This window comes from Ammospiza caudacuta, chromosome 1 (genome assembly GCF_027887145.1).
Source record: "Ammospiza caudacuta isolate bAmmCau1 chromosome 1, bAmmCau1.pri, whole genome shotgun sequence".
NCBI lineage: Eukaryota > Metazoa > Chordata > Aves > Passeriformes > Passerellidae > Ammospiza > Ammospiza caudacuta.
Genome location: NC_080593.1, coordinates 7840937 through 7864269, shown reverse-complemented (window position 1 = coordinate 7864269; position 23333 = coordinate 7840937). Strand labels below are relative to the sequence as shown.

Here is a 23333-nt window from a genome sequence, read left to right as displayed (position 1 = left end):
CTCAGGAGTGGTGCTCCAGCCCTCTGAGCATCTGTGGCTTCCTCTGGACTCACTCCAGCAGCTGCACATCTCTCTTGCGCTGAGGATCTGATCAAACCACAGTACTCCAGGTGAGGCCTTACAAAATACAGATTGCTGGAAAGCACACCACTGTTTCCCAGGAAACTAAAAAAAAGGCTTTAAAATTACTTTAATAAAAGACAAGCAACTTCAATTAAAAAAAAAAAAAAAAAAAAAAAAAGAGTTTACAGCCTACTTCTTCTGCCTTTAATAAAAGTGCTATCTGTAAGCTACTTCCTTCAAACAAATCCTTATAGAGCTAGGACTCAAATTTGCAGAATGATTGTATCATCCAGAATGATATTAATTCTAAAGAAAAATTGGGAGTTCTGAATTATTAAGGAAGAATGTCATTGAAGTTTTCATTGAACATCCATATCCCGAAGCCATATAAATGTCACAAAAAGCCACAGCACTTTGGCTCTCATTCAGGGCAATTCTTAACCAGTCAATCAAAGTACTTCTGTATTTAAAGCTAAGCATGTGCACAGTATTTCCTGCTAAATCAGGCCTCAGATTCCCACTGCACTTTATGAATCTGTGACTATCATGCTTCTAAGCAGAACTCAGGGTCTTAAATTCCACAGAAAATATTTATAGACCTCAACAGAACCTGCTTTGTCTATATGGAGGGAAAGCTACAACATACTAAGCAAGGAATTCACAGTCCATTTGCTGTTCCATGTAAATTCCCCTGGCAAACAGTTGGTACCCTTATTCATTTTAAGTTTAAACACTTTCAAAGTATATTATCAAACAGCAAATAAAGATTTTCTTGATAAAGGCTAAAGAGCTTTACCCTAAGATTCTTGGAATGTTACATGTAAATTTACTTTGTAGATGGACAAGTTACGCCACATTAAGAATCTCTAAAGATGGCCCCTATGGAATTAAATGTTTTTAATTTAATTTAGCTTAATCCACTTCATGAGTAAAATAAACAAAATGAAATGAAGGGCACTTTAATTCTGAATGACAGTTCTGTGTGGCTTAAATAGCCAACTGAAAAATTTTTAGTTAATTCACAGAATCATAGACTGGCTTGGGGTGGAAGGGACCTTAAAGATAATCTCATTCTAACCTTCCTGCTATGTCTGCTATGTACAGGGACACTTTGCACTAGACCAGATTGCTCAGAGATCATCCAACCTTCCCTTGAACAGTTCCAGGGATGGAGAATCCACAACTTCTCAGAGGAACTTTGCTGAAGATCCCCACATAGATGGTCTCTGACAGTGGCCAAACAGAAATAAGAGGCAGGTGATCTTGTGCATATGTTCCTTCTTCTTTACAACATAAGGAACAAGGCAGAGAATAGTAGCATTATGTTTTCATCCTGGCTCCTGCAAGCCTAATTGTGGCCACATTTTAAGAAGATGCCATTCTCATGGTACTTTTGGAGTAAGTCTCTGTACAGTTCTCTGCACACAGGATTCCACTACAAACAAATGAATCAGTGCCAAATGAATCACCATGTGCTGACTCTCAAGAAGAGGTCTGTGGGATAAAAACCAGGGAGTGGGAAAGCACTGGCCCAGCGATGGGCTGAGGACAGGCTCAGCCTTCCTTGCTGTCGTGGGTTGACAGCCTTTATCCCAATATCGTGTGTTGTGTCTGGCAGCTGTGCCTTTTCTCTCTTCCCCCACCCCCGGCTGTCTTGCTGCGGCGGGGCGGGGAAGAGAGGGGGGAGTGTTTGACCAGGGCCTTTTTGCTTTTGGCTTTTGGCTGCTTGGCTTGGCTAGCTACTTTGCTTGCTTGCTTTCTGCTTTTTGCGCTGTTTTTTCTTCCTTTTCTTTTGTTCCCTCTTTCTTACCCTCCCCTGAAGATACTGGACCGGCTCCGGACCTGACCTGAGACGTCCAGGACACCTGGAGCTTGCGAGAGAAGCTTGGTGCCCTCACAAGACAGTCTGTTTTCTTTTCTTTTCTTGTGTTGGGGAGTGTTCTTTTGTTACTTGTAAATAAATAGGGTTTTTTTCCACTTTGCTCCTCCGAGAAATTCCTTCCCGAACCCGGTGTTGGGGGAGGGGTGGTTGGAGGTTTGTTTTGTTTGGGGGGCTCCCTTTTGGAGATTTCCCCTAATTTGTCCTAAACCAGGACACTTGCTGCCAGTGGCGGGCAGTGCTCAGGATCGAGGACAGCACCCCAGCACCAGAGACAGTGCATGGCACTGTGACAGCACCTGGCACCATGGACAGTGCCCAGCACCACAGACAGTGCTCAGCACCACGAACAGTTCCCAGCACCATGGACAGCGCTCAGCATGGGGGCAGCACCCCCGGAGCAAGGACAGCGCCCCGGCACCACAGCGCCCAGCGCCGTGAGCAGTGCTCAGCACCACGGACAGTGCCCAGCACCGAGGACAGCGCCCCAGCACCATGGATAGCACTGAGGATGCAGGACAGCGCCCAGCACCACAAACAGCGCCCAGCACTGTGGACAGCACTCAGCACCCCAGACAGTGCCCAGCACTGCAAAGGATGCCCAAGCACCGCAGGCAGTGCCCCAGCACCACAGACAACACTCAGCACCACGGACAGCGCCCCAGTGCTGTGAGCAGCCCCCAGCAACACAGACAGCACCCAACACCGCGGACAGTGAGTGGCACAGTGGACAGCACTGGGCACCATGGACAGAGCCCCAGCACCGTGGACAGTGCCCAGAACCACAGACAGCACTGTGGATTATACCCCAGCACAGCGGGCAGTGCCCAGGACTACGGACAGTGCTCAGCTCCACAGATAGTGCCCGGCACTATGGATTATGCCCCAGTACCACAGACAGCACCCGACACTCCAAACTATGCCCCAGCACCACGGACAGCGCCCAGCACTGCTGACAGAGCCCAGCACCACGGACAGTACTCCAGCACCGCGGACAGCACTCCAGCACCGCGGACAGCACTCGGCACCGTGGACGGTATCTCGGCACCACAGACAGCGCCTCAGCCCTTTGGACGGCGTTCAGCACAGCGAACAGTGCCCAGCACCACGGACAGTGCCCAATCCCACACCATCCGCTTCCTCCCACAGGATTTTAAGCCTTGCCAAAAGCCCATCCAAAGAAACGCCTTTGAATTCAGATTCAGTGGGGAAGGTAGCACAGAACAGGTTGTTCTGAAAGCACAATGTTCAGGCTGGGGTTTTCCAGGCCACTTGGAGGATTATTCTATTTCCAGAGAACCGGGCATTCAAATCTCATCAAGGCTTTTGGAAAACGTTCGACTAAGCAGCAACTGTTATCCTTAAAAAAGGATGCTCATCCTTCAAAGCTCATCACTCAAAGCTCACTTAAGTAATGAGTTGATTCTGTGATTCCAAATGTCCAAGGCCTGAAAGGAACCACAATTACACTACAGCCTTGTGTTTCTTCTTTGTTTCTGTAAGTAAAGGCTGAAGAGGAATTATTGTAATATTCATCAACCTAGATGTAGAAGCACCTTTTTGGTACATGCTGCTGTCAGTTAAATATACTCAGGATTTGGTGGCTTTATTCTTAATTTCTAAAGGTATTGTTTGTGCATGTGGGATGAATACAAATACTATGTCTCCACAAAAACAGGCAGGGAACCTGCTTTTGTACAGGAGCAGAGTGCTGACATCTTGCTGTAAGTGCTGAGCTGGACTTGAAATGGACAAGAAAAGCAGTGAAAGAGTGCAAAGAATCAGTATTTTTTATAGTGTCTGTCATCCAAGGATCTCTAAATGCTTTTTAAGTTACTCCTCAGCAAGCTGAACAATACTCTCATGTGACAGACAAATGTTAACTTGCCCACTTTACAAATGGCTGAACAGAGATACAATGAGGCCCATTAGAGAAAATTTGCAGAAATAGAGATTTTTTTTTTCCCACCAATGTCACTGCAAAGCCCTGCCACAAATATGTTACAAAGGAGCCATATACCTTATTCTTCAAAGCAGGATCAAGCTGCATCAACAGCCAGCTGCAGACTGAACAAAGAGAGAACATCTACCCTCAGTGATGGTCCAGAATACCCTCATCTGTAAAAGAGGTAGAATGGATACCCCCTCCATACTTGTATGACAGGCAAGCAGTCAGCTTTGACATATATGAAAAGGAAAAAAGACATGGTATTGTCATCTCAGAGGCAGATAAAAAATTGAGATCCTGAAAGACACACTAAGATGAAAAAATAATAGAAACCCCCATATTGTCTTCTACTACTTTTACTGTCTCACAAAATCAAGACACAACATTAATTTTGTCCAAGATTGCAAGTCTATAACAGTAACGCCTGTAGCAGCTGTTTTGGCACAAATCTTAATACTTCACCTTTAAGCAGGTTTGAAAAATCAATATACTGTGAGTTTCCACTAGAGACAGTAATTAAAAAAAAAAAAAAAAAAAAAAAAAACAAACCAACAAACCAATACCCAAACCTTCAAATGAAGTGATTCTTTTATATAATCTGCCCAATGACTGTCTGAAGTATAATTGCTCTAACTTTTAGCTATGAATAATAGCCACCTGTAAAACAATTTGATTAGAGAGCACAGATTTCATCTGTTATAATAAAAAATCTTGTTCAATGCCTTTCACTTCATCAGTAATTTGGTCGGAAAATTCAGAGTTATTTATGAAAGTGATAATCGGGGTCATTTATAGATCACACCAGCATACTCACACCCTCATGAGTCTCTGCTGTGCAGTGGTGGGGCAGAAATAATAAAAAATCTAAAAGAAACAAAAACCTTCTCTGCAACACAACCCTCCTTTAGTCTATTTGGGTCAGTCCACTAATAGCCAGGAGCTCTTGTCATTACAACAGAGAGGACTGCAGAATGTGGCTAGAAATACAAGGTCCTTATGCACTGCAGCTTTGCAATGAAGCATCAGTTCTGATTTTTAAAAAAGCCCCATCACCTCAGTCTCAATAGCAGTTGGCATCCAAATTTCATGATAGAGTGTACATAAATATGCAGCTACACTGCCAACAGCTAAATCCAGTGCTTTGCTTTGGATTCAATATTTATAAATTGCATTTTGTAAAAATATGTACTGAAGTGCTCCTGGTAACATTGCCGAGTGAAAAAAAAATAAAAATCAAGAAATAGGAACACCACAGTCATCCAAAATCTCTCCTGTTGAAGTTCAAAAGACTGTCTACCTCTCCCAGCAAAATAAACCTATGACCTACATATACCATAGTACTGTAATGGTACAGAGATAAACCATGAGGAGGGCATGACTTTCATCCCACAGTACATTTGTGATCACAGAAAAGGCCTGAAGAAAGGAGAGTGTGGAAGCTAGATCTTCCATGCTGGGGAGAAAAACAAGGTTAGAACTACAGCTAAAAACTTTGGTACTGATGCTTTCATAGAGTTATGTCAGAAAATTATTTAGAAGCACACAGTCCATGTAAGGAGCAACAACACTGCAAGAACTGAAACAGTATTTAAACCACTAATCCTTTGCATATTAGCTCCAAATAATTGATTGAGTGCTATGATTCAGTATTTTCCTTCTTTTTTCTTTTACTTCCTTCTGAGGGAGCTCACATAAACTTTGAAGGGTGTCCTTTATAAAAAGACAGCAAATCTCCTGGCCAGTTTTCATGCTCAAGTAATTTTTGGGTCAGTAAGCACCATTCCCGTAGATTGCTGATGGCTGCCCTGGGACCCTGGGATCTCTCACCACACACACACCACATGCCACTACCCAGGCAAATCTGCTATGGAATAAGGATTACCCTAAGAGATAGTATTTCTCTAGGAGCTGTTTGTCTAAAGCCAAGACACACATCTCAGCAGATTTAACAAGGCAAACAAGGACAGAACAAACTGTATTTAGAAAGAGTGAACAGAGTGGGGACTGTGATCAAGGTCAAGTTTAAACGTAGTCAGGGCATGACAGCAACTTTGGTAGATCTATCCAAGCAGGTCTGGGGTGATATTAGATTAGTCATGGGAAGATGGTGCTGCAGCTGCCTTACCCAGATTCACTGCCAGTGATTACTTGAAAACAGGATAAAGAGTGCCTTTATGTACTGTGGTTTCACCTTGAGCATCATTTTCCTCTCCGTGCTCACCTTAAAAGACACAACTCTACATGATATGCATGGAGAATCAAGATCTAAATGGGTGGTTCCAGCACAAGAATGATTACCCCAGATGAGAATTGGATCCATCCAGGCATGTTGGAGAGCTTTGTCCATTTGGAGCTCTTAGAATGCTCTGCTTGAAACCAACCCATGGTGCACACCGAGGACTTCAGGGATGCCTGCAGTACTCACTCAGCAGTGCACCCTTGGTAATGAGTGACTTTGAAAGCAAGTTTTTAAAGGAATATTCATGGCTGCAAAGGAGCTATCACATTCTTATTGTAAAAGCTGTAATCACTCTGGGGCATCAACACAAAGAAAGCTATGTACACCCATTATAGATCTCAAACAGCAGGTGTATTTCTGATGAAGACAGAGAAACCAGGCACCTCTCAAAAACTTTCCTTCCTGTAAGGAGTTCTAGTCTAAATTCTTCTCACTTTATCCCTACCAACAACCTGAAAGGAGTCAAATCAGGCTACAAACACCATGTTGAATATTAAAGTGGTTGTGAATGCAGACTGTGGTCTTGCATAAGCAAAGGATGAATTAGGAACAGACTAATAGCCGATGTTTAAAAATGCTTTTTTCAGTCAGCTCAATTTACAGTATATTTTTAATGGTATTGGCAGGCTGTAGATGGATGGGAAAATTATGTGCTAAAAAGCAAAACCGAGGTGAGAAGAGGAAATTAAATCTCCATTTAGCAGAAAAATTATTTCAATATTTGTTTTCCTTCCAAAGCAAGATGAAAACAAGGACTGTTGAAACTTCCCAATAAACAAAATCAGTTCCCATCAATCAAACCTTCATTTTATTAAAACTGAAATAATTAATTTTCCACAAATTATTTATATAACATAAAAGCAAACAACCATCAAGGATTACATTTCAAAGGGGTTTTTTCAGATATCAGATTTCAACAGAGTACTCTAATTCATCTTTTTCTAAGCACTGCATTATCAAAACCATAATGTTCCTAAATGAGGTTAATGGCAAAAATACAGAAAGAAATATTTTATTTGGAAATTTTATACTAGACTCCACTATCTGCCAGAATTCTCTTAGAAACTGAAATATTATCAATTTTTTTATTACTAATACATAGGATATTGTCTAATTCAGTAAAAAAAGTTAGCTTCTGTGCACTGTCTGTGACAAATTCTGCTTTGTTTCATACTAAAACCCTGACAGCCCCAAGCATGGACATGAATAGAAGACATTATCCTCAGTTTTCTTTGTAATTTGGTATAAACCTGTTCTACAAGTGTATCCTGACCAGTATTGTATGGATTTGCAGATTTCTATCATCCCTTATTGAACACTGTATATTCAATAGATCAATTACATTTGAATCCTTTAATATAATTCTAATTATAGATAACCACTTATATTTAGCACAATAAGACACAGTTTATGGACTAAACAAATACAGATGGATATTATGGGAGTTTAAATTCCACAGTCAAAACTTAGAAAGGAAGGGAATGGAAGGAATTATCAACCTTACTCAACAAATAGGAAAGGGAGGTAAAGCCCAAGGAGAAGCTTCAGGCAGGATGTAGTTCTCACAGAAGCAGGTGGTAGAGCTGCCCTGCAGGGACACAGCTCTCTTATGCATGGCAACAGCATGGCATTTGTCCAAGGTCACACAGGAAGCCACTATCATATTCCCTTCAAATTCAAATTTGTTGTGTGCCAAAGTGGATTCATTGCAGGATACTGCTTCTCCTCAGAAACCATGAGAAGTCCCAGAGCCTGCATGAAGGAGATAAGCTGAGGATACCACAGTGGCCCCTGCTCGGCACAGAGCACAGCACCTGTTGGCATTTAAACATGGGGTTTCCTTTAACTTTCATTTTTTATGACTAGTTCAAATGCAATGCCCACTGGTTAAATATCTCACCCCCTCAACCCCATGCAAAGGCCCTACAGTTCAACAAATCACAGTTGTCTTGCACATCCTGGAGCCTCCAGTAGTCAGGAAACTTTTAAAGCCATTTGACTCTATGCAGCTTTGGCAGACAAACAAAATGGGAACAGTGAAATGTTACCACATTCTGCAGTCACAATGGACATCAAGGTCAACATACACTGTGAGAAGAAAACTACTTAGACTATGGGGCTCAAGTGACACATTCACATAAAAGATTTACTGTTCAGAGGAACATGCTGAATTTTGATCAGACACTTTACATTTCATTACCACAGGTTAGTCCTTACTCTCGTTTACAGCCAAATCTCTAGGTTTACTTTTCCCCCCCCGTGGCAGGACACATTTGCATTAACAGCTCCTTAAGTTGCTCCACATCAAAGCAACGTGGCACAGGCTTTTCAGTCAGATTGCATGACATACACTTCCACTCCAGCACAGCACACACAGAACTCCATCAATATTCCTTTGCTTCTCACCCCAGTCTGTCTTTGCTGTAGTTAATTTTTAATGCCTTTCTTCTCTTCATGAACTTGTTTCTCTATGGAATCATCAATACCATTTTTGCCTCTCCTCACACCTTCAGCATACATTCCTACAGCTTGAAAACAATGTGTAACAAACAATACCATTCTTTAGGACTTTCCCTGATAACAATTCTCTCTGCCTCACACTCCCCTGTCCTCTCATGGATATGAGCACTCCATTTCACTGATGCTGCATATTCTCAAATGGACTTTCTTGCTGATGGTGCTCCGTCTCACCTCGTATCATAAAGTGTCTCCCTACATCTCCTCTTCACCCTTGCTGGTTTTACTCTCATGATTTACAGCATTTACAACCAGCCTTCCCAAAATTAATGCCCTATTTACCCACAGAAATTATATGGCTTGGTTGGTCTCCCTTTAAAAGGACTCTGTCTAAAAATGGAAAAGTAGTAAAGCTGAAATGGGAGTCAATTAATAAAGAATTAAAGGATAGCAGTATAATTAATGTTACTACATACAGATTTCTGCAAAATAGGTCCTGTCAAAAAAAGCCAATTTCATTTCTTGATGAAATTACAGATTTGATTGATAAAGGTAATGATGTAGGCATGACAGACTCAGGCATTTGGAAACGCACTTGGCTTCATTATTTGAACACATTCCATCACTGGATTTTCACAGCCCCCAACTGCCTGCTCTCATGTTTTCCAGTCACATCTTTCAGTATCACGAGTGCCATCACATGGCTGGGGAGATCAGGAGATATGACCTTTCCCCATTCCCATATATTGTATGTGACCTCCCACAAAGCACAGGTCCTTCTTGTTAGCATTCAGCAAATGACTGACATCTATTTCTGAGCATGTGTGAAATTCGTGTAACAAGCTCCAGTGCAATACCATATGGAAGAAAATGGTATTTATTAGCAAAATTTGAATATGCTGGTTTTATCCACTCACTCATTCTCTGTCTCTCTCAGAGTTCACCCATCACACTGTCAAGTGCACTGAGATGTGTGTTCAGGTAGTCTGGCTGAGATGATTTGCACATGTCATGGCAGACAAGGGTTATCAACTATTAAGTTCTCATCACAACACTCAGTTTTTTCTTGACTGGTAATGACAAGTAAGTTTTTTGGCATATCTTTTATAATTTTTATGAGTCAGCAGCTGAGAACAGCTGATCTTTTGCTTCCAAATCTTGCCTATTTAGGTATTCCTAAGTCTTAGTGAGGTTGCAGGTCAGTAACTGATTTTGTTTATATGGAGTTTGTCTGAAATATAAACATTTGTTTGGCAGGTGTAGCATTTGTTGGCATAGCAGGGAAAGAATTGTCATCACAATGTTCTAGTACCTTGTGGCCTTTTAGTGTCCTTAGAAAGTGAGGTCTTGTGCTGGAGAGATGTCTGTACTGTGAATTTTTTGGGCTTGACAGTACAGCACATTGCTCAGCTTTATTGCTGGGAACAATGTTCTCTATTATCAGCATATGTCATTCTTCTCACACTCATTTCACTGTTTTTTTCCAGTGTTTACAGAGACATATTTGCATCTGTATTTCATTCAATGTTAGTATTTCTGCTACAAGTCTCCACATGTTTAGTTACACAAGAGGAAAACCAGCTTACTATGAGAATCTCCAAAAGGAGAAAGCACAAGATACAGAATCCAGCAGAGTGGATGTGCTGTTCTGACACATTTACAAGGCACAAGAGAAATAAATGAATTCACTTTTCAAATAGCAAATGTGTTTACTGGGCTTAGCTTGTGTGATCCTATGAACTTTCCTAGCCTCAAGCAGATTTTCTCCAGCGTACACCAATAAAAAAGATGTTGTGCTACAGTTACTTTAGACAGCTTGGAACTAGACTTTGTATCCTCCAACCCAATGAGCTGCAAGTTCTTGATGTGCTTCAACTGCAACCTTCCTTGGCATAGGGGCTCTGCCCTGTTGCAGACATCTTTTCATAAAAATCCTTTCTTTAGGATTTTCCCTTCTGGAAAGCTGAGGCCCCAGAAAAAGAATGCAAACAATGGTTATTTGTTGCTGTGGACTGCAACAGGTGCACCTGTGATTGGCCCATGTTAGATGTGTATAGTTAATGGCCAATCAAGGACCGACTCTCTCTGGGACAGAGTTGGAGAGAGCTGCTTTGTTATTCATTCTTTTCTTCCCTATTCTTAGCTTAGCTAGCCTTCTGAGAACTTTCCCTTCTATTTCCTTTTAGTATAGTCATAATGTTATATATATATATATCATAAAATAATAAATCAAACCTTCTGATCATGAAGTCAACATTCTCGTCTCTCTCTTCACCTGAAAACCCTTGTGACCACGGTCACACTGCCCACAAGTGGAGACTGCACGTGTCCTGACTACAAATTTAATTCGCTCTTTATTTCACTCCAGGAACCAGGATTTCAGCATCTGTGTTTCCCACGTGGCAATTCCACCTCCAAGCAATGCTGCTAGCTCCCTGCAAAAGGCACAGATCACAAAGACAGCCCATTCCAGAGCTTTCCCCACAGACATGGTGCACACTTAGGACACATCTCATCTCCTTCCTACTCTGATCTAGCCTTCTCTCAGGTTGCCTTGTAGCCTCAACCCTTGCAAGAAACAAACACACATTCACACATCACAGAAAAAAAATAACCTTTCAGGACTGAATCCTGTTCTTCAAGCTGAAGAAACCCCATGGAATTTATTTCAATTCCAGTAACAACAAAGCCATTTGGGAACAAGGGACGTTCCTGCCAAGTTATGTGTAATGTGGATGCATCAGTCACTTCCAGAGAGTGCCTGAATGGTCACAAGGTGGTTCAAGGCAATTCCTCATTCAGCTGGGGCTCTGTTCCTCCCACAGTACCCAAAAATGAGTGAGCAGGCAATGAATGTCAGCAGCCATCAATAACTATCAGTTTAGGATGGATTCAAAGATTGAAAGCTTCCCCTTACACGAATGCAAAATGCCCAAAGCCTCCCAGTCTTTCCATTGTTCTGCCTTTCTGCAGTCACCTCTATTCATAATGTGTTCTCTTCACCACAGCAGGAAGCAGAGAGCTCAGGAGTGCACTACAGCCATTTGTCACCATTCTGCAGATTAGTCCACTCTGTCTCAATGTTTTTGGTGATGGCACTGTTAAATATACAATGTTTCACTAGCATATAACTCTTAAAAAACTTAAGGGATTAGGCGAAACCAACCAATGTACCTGAATGTGAAAATTAAATATTAGGGAACTCTCTAGAAACCAGAAATTCAAACACAATAGAACAGTATAAATGGTGAGCGCAGGGGAAACTTTAGAGGAAACCAAGGCAGCCTCTCCCTGAAAATACTGAAAAGCTAAGTTTTGTGCCACTGAATTGAGGTAAAATGATCATACTCCTCCACATCTATTTAATATCTCCCTGAAAGCGAGTGCTCTTTCTCCTCATTTCAATCCATCAGAAGACCAGAATAGATAATGTGATGTTCACTGCTACATTTTTACACTTTGGCAAGTTGCTTCTAGGCATTCTGTGGGGTCAGAATGCCCCCACATTTGGTAAACAATAACTCCCTTATTCCTACAATAACCCCTTATTTTTCCATAGATGGATTTCTCTGCCTCTATCTCATCTTACTTGCTTTATTTAATAGATGAATAGATCACCTTTGACTTCACATAATTTTGCCTTTTCTTGAGAGACTCTTGAGCATCAAGCTCTCTTTTTTTCTCCTGTACTGAATTAGAATTCTTTTGATTCCATTTTTTTTATTGTAGACACAAGCAGAATGGATTCTAATATCACCAAGAAACCTGTAAGGACTTTATATTTTATGAAAAATATCTACAATTTATACATACAGCCAGCTTCAAATCTTAAACACTCCATATCACATCCAGGTGAGGCTTAAGGACAAACACATGCATAATTCATGAAAGCAGAACCATTATTGGTAGCTCTGTAGAATAAATAGTCCTTGGTAGACACTGTGCATTTGAAGGATGCACCATATTCATGCTAGCAATATAGAGCCAAATTTGTATTTATGGTGCACTTGCAATCCATTCAATTCTGTTTCCATTTGAGCACACTGGTGAAATAGAGTGCAATATTCTGTTTCAGTTACCAGCACAAGATGCACAACTCAAAGCAGAGCTCCCAATAGCCAGAGAGCACAGAAGAGCTGATGACTGCACAGAGTCCACCAGGGATCTTGTTATGCCAATCTAATTAACCTGGAAAATGCTCAGCTAGCACCACGCTCCGGGCTCGCACACAGATGGAAAATGGGCTGTTCAACTATTGTGTGTGCAAGGCAGGCTTCTCATAACTCCCAAGTCAGCAGAAACATTTAAGCATATGCTTACCATTAATGTTAAACAGGTGCTTAAGTACGTTCTGAACAGGGAACATAACAAGGAGCACGCCTCTGGAGGACGCGAGTTTTGCTTTAATTGCTGTTGCATGTGATTTATTTGCTACCCTTATATATTACCAATGGTCTCCTTTCCCTACCAAGACTGCAATTCTGTTAAAATTTGAGTAGAAAAATAGTGAGAAATACTCTCTTTATAAATAAAAAATGCAAAAAAAGCCAAAAAACAAATCAAGGCAGATCTATAAAACCCAAGATACTAGAAAAAAGAGGAGAAAACTTTAATTTTAAACTTTCTAGAACCTTTTAAAGATTTTGATTCCTAATGGCCAAATCCAACCAAAATGGATCATCTTTAATGATGTTTTCAATGCATTACAAATGTAGATGTACATGGTTAATGCAAATGAAATAAAATGCACAGAGAATAACTCAAAATCAACAGAGAATATAACATGAACTTCTCTTCCCTGAGAAAAAACTTTAAATAGTGAGATCAGGAAAGGCTCAGTCATACTGATATGAACTACAATTAATTTCTGATACACACAGCATTTTATACATCCTTCATGTAGACCACAGATCCAGTTTTTAACAGAGTCAATAAACTCAGAGCTCATGAATAGTCATACTCCTGCATTACAATCACTTGCTTTACAGACTAGATCTTCCTAAGTGGTACTTTCAGCCCCCTCACAGCCAGATGAGAAGGCATTATTATGAGCATATTTTTTTATATTCTTATAATTAGGCACTAGAAAAAAGCCATACAAGCTTATTTCTAGGTTACTTTGGTTATATCATAGGCTGGAGAAAACTACTCAGTATTTACAGAAAATATGCCAAGCTGTATTTTCAATTTTTCTCCACGTTTTTAATAACGTCAGTCCCAAATGATAAACAAATAAAAATCTTTAATTTTCAGCATGTTTTCTAGTTTAGCATCATCACTAAAACAAACATAAGCAGAAATGCAGGCACGCAGCATGCTCTGGGGAGCAGCTGATGGAGCAGCTGATGGGGCCCTCCATGGGGAATAACTTATAAAATGAGATGGAGTAAAATATACAGAGTGCCTGTCTTAACCATCTCACTCTGCTTTTCTTCTGCTTGCTTTCTTACCATGCAGTTCACCCATTTTATCTTTTTCTCATCAACTGCAGTATATTTCACTGCTGTTACCTTTTAAAAATTACTGAAAATCCCTGGTGACACAGGACATGTCTGGGTTATGTGTTGCGACTCAGATCTGAAAGCACCTGAGCCTCAGACAAAAGTCTTACTCATTTCAGCAGGAGTAGTAAACCCATTAAGTTTGGCAAAAGTTTTGCTTGAGTAAGTGCTGAATAATGACTACAGAATGAGGCTATGCAGTATGTGACTGGAATTCATGCCAAGTCTGTCTACACATGCCTGAGATGACAAAATCTCCTGGCCAGTATTCCCTGTGATTTGAGAGGGATTTTCCCCAGCATTGACCAGTCTGTTTGGCATCCAGTGCTTGACCTGGGCTTGCAATGTTCACCACTGCAGCTCATCCCACTGTCTTGAATTGTTTCTTTTCTCACACTTGCTTTGACTGGACATTTGTGTGCATCTCAGTATAACCCCTTAAATCATCATTCCATGGTAATTAGGGATGAGAGGGTGGGAATATTTCATAGAAACAGAGGCACACTATGAAAAAGGTCTTCTCACAAACAAAATCCTGAACCAGTTGCTAGAGATGCAGAGACTGCAGCTCTTCTATCATGCCTTGCAAGTGGGCAACTTGAGAACCAACTATTCACAACTGAGAGTTGGACTCAAATCCAGATCCACAGATAATAATTATCCCTCTGATCAAGATATGACAGGCAATTCCACTGCTTCTGCTCCCACTCTTCACCTCTGTAGTGATGAAGAGGATATTGCTGGGCATACTGAAGCCATAGGGAAAATGTTGTGCTCAGAAATCACCAGCAAGGCACACACTTCTTCCCAGAGCACAGCATAAGCATTACAATACAGGTGCTCCAGGAATTCCCAAGACTTCACCAGTATCTCCATAGAGGCACAAAGCCAGTTTTTGCAAAAGCAGAATTTAGACATAATCCTGATAATCTGCTCCAAGGGCAAGAGGACACTACAAAAGCAAACTTTGCATGTTACAATGCAAGGTCTGTCTGTACAGCCTCCTTAAGAGGTTAGGAAATCTATGCAATCTACAGGTGAATGCATGCTACAGCTGGGTCCCAGTTCTCTGTGTATTGTAAGCATTCAGGCTCTAATAGTTCAGATTTATTTTTTAAAATTGCATTCTCAACTGCAGCCTTTTCAAAAGGACTCAGTACTATGGGAACTTGCTAAATGCAATGCTCCATTGGGAAGGAATGCCAAGCTTACTAAGTGACAGCATTATGCATTAGTGGATTACATGAGATTTAGAGTACATAAAACAATTTAATAAATGGGCTTTGCTTGTTAATCTCACGTGAGTCACTGTGTAGTACAATACTGTACAGACAGCACACATGCAAACACAGACCTAGAAGAATAAATCCTCATATTGCACTTGTGATGGCATTAAACCATTTGGATTATATAATTCTAAAGCCAAAGGTGCATTATAATGTTCTAGGACAGCTCAGTTTACACAAACTACGGACCAAGAGATTTCTGCTAGAGGATGGCATCTTTCTGAGATGGAGCTCCTCTCCTGCTGCAGCTGGGCTGTGCTGCTGGGAGACTGGATCTGCTTCTGCACAAGGTTGCAGAAGAGAAAAGCTCCAAATGTGGAGCTCATCTATCTTCACACACTACTGCAGATGTAGTTGACAAACCCTGGGCAGACGTGCAGAGTGGTTTTTGTCTGATGTAACAGAGGAGACTGGAAAAGGGTTCTTAGCTTCACTGAGGATGCTCTGGAATATCTATGACTATGTTTAAGCAACAGACAAACTCATCACTTAGATATGTGCAGGGTAGATGTTTATGGTTCAGCTTGTGCCCTAGAACTCCTTGAGTCAATGGAGAGAAGTTGGCATTTCAGAGTGCAGGTACTCTGGCCCATTTCACAATCTACATGAAGATGGGATGAATCATGGCCCAGACTCCACTGACTAATTTGTAGAGAGAGCCCAGGCTGACTAACTTAGATACAAATGTCTATACTGAAGAAGTGTTTAGTCAGAGGAATCCTATGCCCATCTTGTTCTAATGAAGAATTACCACACTCCCATGGAGACTGTTCCAGCTGTTCATCACCTTCACAGTAAAAACCAGGCACTTTCTCTTCTAGTTTGGAATGCTCTAACTCCAACTTCCAGCTTTGAATCTTGTTTTGTCTTTGTCAGCTGCATTAAACACCCTGTTGGCACTAAGGGTTGTGTACAAACTAGAGCTGTTCTTGGGGCATGATACTCTGCTGCCTTCCCCTTTACACAATCAGTGATGCCAATACTGAGAGTGCAAAGCTCTGCCAAGCAATGAGACCTCTGAGATATGCAAGAGTGACACTTGAAACGTGCTGTGTAGTATCTGCTGGCAGTTGAAAGACTCATTCCACAGCACAGAAAGAGAAGCTCTCGTCATCAAATAAAGCCTCAGGCCACCAACATCTACAAAACTTACATTTTAGGTATTTATCTTAACAAGCAAATCCAGACTTCATTAATGAATAAATGTAACCTCTCAAACACAAATGCTGCCTTCCTAGCTGCACAGACAGCTCTGTGGCTCTGTTGCTGCTCAGGGCTCTACAGCCACCTACTCAGCTGTCATTCACTAAAATCATAACAGTCCCTTCAACTTCTTCCCCTTTACTATTTGGGAAAACAGTGAAAAGATTCAGAAAGAGAGAGAGGAGACAGACTATCCTGTGAAAAGTCAGACAACTCAGAGGAGGAAGGGAGAAATCAGCACAAAGTGCACCTTTTTCCTTGCATAAGAGGAACCAGAGAAGCTGCTGAGGAACACTGAAGAAAAAGATGCAGGGGTGAGGAGCACCATCAGATTCAAGATTTTGAACCCTTCTGACAGTGAAAATTAGAGTTAGACCACATGCCCTCCTTCAATCTCACAGTGCTAAATAAAGAGCCAGCAATGTGTAGTGCTTCCCACAGCTCCCAAAGTTATTCTGAGACAGCCTGGCACCTCCTATTTCTCATAGGTCCTGCAACTTTAGTGGATCTCTTAGAATTCCAGGCTTTGAACTTCTCCATCCCCTAAATAAGGATTTATCTAAAAGGACACTACATTACATGGATAATATTAGGATCCTACAAATCTTGTGGAGCTCTCTGCCATCCCACCTTAAATGTAAAAAGACTCCTGATTTCCACCAACTAGCAGCCTGATATTGGAACAGTTTCAGCATATCTTACAGCTTCCCCACAATGCAGCAATTCCAGCACCTCCTATGGATTGTACACCTGCTGCACATAACAAAGGGGAACCCTTATTTCCCTTTGTGCCTGACCCAGAAATTGTACAAGAATGTCACAGTCCTCCAAACATAACTTGCCTTCCAGCCGCAGTCCCAAAGAATTTTTTTTTTTTTCGCTGCAATTCTTGCTGTAGTATCAGCAATTGAATTCCTGCCTGGCTTTAAACTTCAGCTGAACTCATGATAGCTCACCTGGGAACTGCTACCACAGCTCCCTTGCCTTCAGCTCAGGAGCTCCCTGTGTTTCAGCTGAGGTAGCAGACAACTGAGGAATAGGACACAAAATCTAGATTGCATCTGGCTCCTAAGTCAAGCTGAATACAAGACATGGTGAAGGCTAAAGTAGCAGGGAGCTGCATTGGATCACAAATTCCACCACTTCAGTGAGAGAGTTTAAAAAAAAATTAATCTTTACCAGGCTTCTTTAGCCCGTGTTAGGAAAACTGCGTTTTTGGCTGAGAAGAATTTCACTCTGTTTCAGCACCATGTGATTGAACACTGCAAGAAACACACCTGTAGGTAAATTATGGCAAATAAGGGAAATCACAGTGGAACACCAAGATCTTATTTATTTTAGTAAGAATTTATTGCTCCTGAGAGGCACCAGAGTCGTGTTTCTCAAGGAAGAGCAGGAGCACTCCTGGGATGACAGAGTAGCTCAGTCTTCATGTCAATTGTACCCTTGTGGTCTCTGAGGCCTCAGAGGTGCTAGCAAACTTCTGAGGAGACAACAGTTGCCACTGGGCTTATTTGGATTTTATATATGTACACCAAAACTGCAGCTATCAGAGTTGGAATTTAAATGGTCAAACTGAAAATCTAAATCTCCAGACTCCCCTTCATCTCCTCTCATTGAACCCAAAATGTTCCTTTTTGCCCTATTCATAGATTTTTTTCATCAGAGTAAAGCAGAAACATGACACATCCACCATGGCTCCTCTTGGCAGTTTCCAAACAATTGAGCAACTGCAGGTTAGACTGAAATTCAGAACACGAGTTTCACAGCAATATCCTTCTAACACACATAGATAGAGCAGGGTGCTCACTGCTCCCACTGACCACTAAGTGTGCCAAAGTAACAGCCTGCTCACACACAGCACATTAATTTGCCTTCAAGACCCCTCTGTACCCCTCCAAGCCCATTTTTTCTCTCACCTAATTGTCTACAACCAAAGGTAGCAGCTCCTTTTTGCCCTTGTTGCAACTGTACCTCTAACAAATTGGGATTTTCATGGGTGTGTGCAAGAGAAGAATCTGGCACTACAGACAAGGCCCTCTTCCAAACAGCTCTTTTGGATACATTTCTTTGCAAATCAATCAACTAAAACCAAACAAAAAGCCTGTGTACATGATAGATCAGACCCTGGGGAAGCACAGGGAAGTGCAGAATAAAACATGCAGTTGGCATTATTGTCCTTCACCTGACAACTGGACATGTAAGGAAGAAATCTGGAATATTTTAATCAAATAATTTATATAGCTATACCTAGAGTGAGGATAAAATGCAAGTGCATTAAATTTACTTCCAAAAGTGATAAACATTTATCTCCATACCATATTGCTGCACATTAACTTCAAATACACTGTGGAAAACTCAAGGGTATGTCAGTTCTTACCAGGAGAAACTACTGTGTATCAATCACTCCCTACAGCTTTTATGTAGAATTAAGAGAAATCCCATTGTAAGAGCCTGAGCTATTTCTGTAAGTTGCATTCCCCTGGCTCAAATGATGAATGGGAAATACAGCAGTAAAATAAAAATAGGCACCTTTCCAGGTAAATGCCGTTGTTTAAAGAAAAAAAAAAACCAAAAAACCAAACAAAGCCCTGGTAAAATACTGCCACAGGGATAAAAACATATATCTCAGTGTCACAAGAATGGCTTCGTTTTTTGCTGGTCTAATTAGGTAATAAAGAAATCACAGGTGTAGTGACTCCATGAGCTATTACCACACTTAAAAAGGGTCCACTGCATGGCCAGGGACCAGTGTGTCAGTATTATCACCTGCTGTCACATCATTTTAGGAATGAAATAGCTCAATTTAACAAAGATTTTTAAAGAGAAGAGAAATCAATACGTAGTTAGAAGCTTGTCAGGATTCTAAGCAACAGCAAAAGTGCCAGAAAACAAACAAACAAAAAAAAGTCATGGTGGGCTTTGAATTTTCAATGACTTTGAATTCTGCTGAGGCACTTACTGCAGGGCACACTGTAATGCACCTCCTGGGATTCCCCACACCCTAACCCTGTATCCTAAATCACTGCCAATATGTGAGGGAGGACATCCACAGCATAGGATTTGACATGTGTACTTCAGGATTCTCATTTTAATTGTAAAAAAAGTGATAGAAAAGCAAAAATACTATTTTTTAAACAACAGCTTAAGGAAAAGGAGAAAGTACTAGGCTTAACTTGTTGGAACTTCCATCCAAGGCATACCTCAGTTTTCAGAATGAGGTCTGCTAAATACTGTCTTGCAGAAATATAACATCTATTCAAGTATCTTAGAGCTCAAATATTCACCTAAACTTGGTTCTTGCTTAAATAAACTACAGATCCAGCTATAACCACAGACTAACACAGAAACCAGGTGTGTGTTTGGTTGTGGTGGCCCATAAAAACAGACATGATCTAAATAAACCACCCGTCTCCCCCGCCAAAATCAAATACAACAGTTTGCCTGTCTTTAAATGTGATGTCCAATGTCTCAAAAATGAGGTCTCTGAAGAAAAACCTTGCATTCGAGTCCAGGGAGGCTGCCCCAAGTGACAGAAATAACTGTGACTTAGCACCCTGAGGGGGCAGATCCTGCTCCCGTCCGAGTCAGAGGCAAAAACTACTGTGTGTGGCTGAAGGCTGGAGTTGTGGGCAGCCCCTAGTGCAGATCCATCTCCCAGCCTTTGCTCATCCTGCAGAGCTGTGGATGTGTGGATCCATTTTGCCACGCTCTGAAGCACCAGGTAGAAATCCCAGCAGAAGCTCCAGCCCTGCGCCGAGTGGCAGTGGGGGAATCCCTGCCTGCTCCTCATTCCCTGACTTCAGAGACCAGCAAGGAAAATGTGCAAGAGGTTTTTATTAATTCTGTGATTTTACACATTCTGTGTATGTGAATTAGGCTCACCCTGTACTTGAATCAAACAATGTCATCTCAGCTGGTTGATTATTTTTTCTTACTGATAGAGAACATTCTAACCAAAGGCTATAATGACCACTAGGATGAGTAGCTTAAGCAGATAATAATCTAAATTTTTCCATGTTGAAAAAGTTCCAGCACTAGATATTCCCCAGGCTTTTAAAAAGCACAATAAAAGAAGCACACTGCAATCACACAGGCTGTGCAATTCTCTTGGAAAAAAAAATGTTTGTAGAAGTTCCTGTTCAGTTCCCTTACTTGAATTCACAGGTCACATAGCATTGCACCTTCCTCTTCAACACTACTGCTGGAAAAAGCAATATTATTGGAGTTGGAAAAGGAGGCACTTCCTTAAAAAGCCAGCAAAGCATTTTACTACAGAACTTGCTTAAAGGATGGTGAATACTTTGCCTGCTTCTTGAACACATCAGCAGAAGGCACGAGAGAAACAGATACCACCTTTTTATTAAATATCAGCATTTCCCCTCACAGCGGAGGCAAAACACACACAGGAGCGCTCTGCCTGAGCAGAGAGGGGACAGGAGACCAACAGGTACCCTTTATGAGCTTCAGGTTATATGAAAGGAGTTGGTTTGAAGGCGAAGGACCCCGAAGCCTCTCGCAGGCTGCGGCGCGCCCCCGCCCCACCGCAGCGAGCTCCTCCCGGCTGCGGAGCCGCCGCATGCGGGGCCCCGCGCACCCCCGGCCCCCGCGGGTCAGGCCAGCCCGCAAAGCACACCGATACATTTCCATCAGCACAAGATGGCAACCAGCGCTTCTTCCGCCACAGCAGCTGCATGCTTTGATTTTTTTCCTTAAGGGAGGAGGGGGATTATTGGAAAGGCATCCTGAGTAGGGGATTTTTTTTGCCCTTTTTTTTTTTTTTTTTTTTTTTTTTTTTTTTTTTTTTTTAATGGCATGAAGACAAATGTTTCTAGTAGTAACGCCGGGGGGGAAGGCGAGGCAGCCCGCACAGCCCCCAGCTCACGCACACACACCGTGGTCATCAACTTGGCGAAGTTGGCCGTGCCGGGGCGCGGAGCCCCAGCGAGCCCCGCTCCCCCGGCAAAGGGGGACACCCCAGCAGCCCCAAATCCCCCGCGACCCCTTCGGCGGGGGGACAGACGCCACGCTGTGGGGCAGGGACAGCAAGCACAGCCCCTCTCCTGTGTCCCCGGGCAGCCCAGCCCCACAGCGGGGGCTCGGCACCGACCGCGGCTCCGGCAGCGCCGAGCGGGGAGCCCCGACACGCACTCAGTCACCGGCGGCGCCAGCAGCAGCCACTTACCAGCACGTTCCCTTGCATTTTAGCCGTTTGAAACATTGCCTTTTCCTTCATTGTTGCCGTGTGTGTGCGTGCGTGTGCTGTTCCCCGAGAGTTACTTAATCCAGCGGCTGGATCACTTTGGTGAAGAACTGGCGTGCACTTGCGATGGCTCTTTTTGGTGTGGACTGGAGGGGACTACGAGCAGCGCAGGGGGGAGGCTGCCTGCTTGCTATCTTTTCCTTCCCCACCCTTTTCAATATATATTTTTCCTTTTGACCGAAAGGCCAGGGGAAAAAAAAAAAAAAAAGGCAATAAAAATAAAACACCCCTGTCAGAAGAGAGGCGAGGCGGGAAGCAGCGGGGACACCCAGCTCTGTCACCACCCGGATCCAGGCTTTGCCCTGCGGGAGCCTGCGGGGCGGGGTGGGCAGGAGGGAGCCGCACACACGCCCCCCGCCCCGGCCATGCCCGGCCGCCGCCCCGGGCCCGGGCGGTCCCGCCGAGCCGAGCCCACCCCGCAGAGCAGTTGCAGAAAAAGGGAGGGTTTGGAGGCAATAAATAAAAAAAGAGGGGAGCTGGAGTAGGCGGAGGGGCGCTCGCCCCCTCCGCTGGCCGTGCCCGGCTCGCCGCTCTCCCGTGGGGGGGTTACACACGCTTTTTACAACAGGAACCGGGGAGGGTGCGGGGAGAGGAGCCGCCTCTCCGGCGTTAACTGTTCACCGGCTGAGCCGCCGCGGCCCCGGCCAGGCCACGGCTGGTGCAGGGAGGGTGGGGAATAGCACGGCGCTGCCGCGGGGAGCGGGGGATGCTCGGCGCGTTTCCATGGCTGCGCCCCGGCCCGCCCGCAGCCCGGCCCCGCAGCCCCCCGACCCTCGGCTGCCAGCCCGCCGGACACAGCGCGGGGCGCTCCCGGGGCATGCGGAGCTGCCAGGCACTTGTCCCAGCGCCAGGGTTTGGGATCCGGGGCGAGCCCTCGGCACGCCGCAGGAGCGGGCAGGGGGATGCCGGAGCTCGGTTCCCCCCCGGGAAATGCAAAGCCAAGGGCATTGCCCGCGCTGGCTGCAGATGGACCCGGCCGTGGCCTCTGTGCCTTTCCAGAGGTGCCCACACTTGTGAGAGGTTTCCCTTGGCTGTCACTGCAGTCCCGCTGCCCCACAGGTGGCTGGAATACTGTGATCCTGCTGCCCTTGTGAGAATGTGATCCCTGCTCCTCTTGGTGCAGCTTTCCAGGGACAGAGCCTTGCCACACATCCCAGAGGCTCACACCTCAGCTTGCACACAGAAAAATAATCCTTGTGGAGTGTGGTGTTTCTTGTCTCTCCCTGATGCACCAGAAGTAATTACATTTCAGGAGAATTAGGTGTCCATTGATTTCACAGGAAAGGGGATGCTTTGCCTGTTGCTCACACAACAGGAGAGAAGAAACTGAGAAGTGGTTTGCTTAATATCTGAGAAGAAAAAACAGGAACTCCTCTTATCATCCAAGGTTTAACCAAGCCAATGACTAAACCAAAAGCTCTTTCTTTCTTTTTTTCAGTGAGGGAACTGCAGACATGTCCATGCATCCTTGGTTTATGCCCATCTGTAGCACTT

The 23333-nt window shown here is 43.3% G+C and overlaps 1 protein-coding gene across 1 annotated transcript in view; it reads right to left on the bottom strand.

Moving 5' to 3' along the window:
• Positions 1–21979, bottom strand: part of DPP6 (dipeptidyl peptidase like 6) — a 517007-nt gene extending 495028 nt beyond the window's left edge. Inside the window, exon 1 of the mRNA XM_058820947.1 lies at positions 21762–21979. Within this exon, the coding sequence (XP_058676930.1) occupies positions 21762–21812 (51 nt within the window). The 5' untranslated portion in view covers positions 21813–21979. The remainder of the gene's footprint in view (positions 1–21761) is intronic.
• Between the last annotated feature and the right edge of the window lie 1354 nt (positions 21980–23333).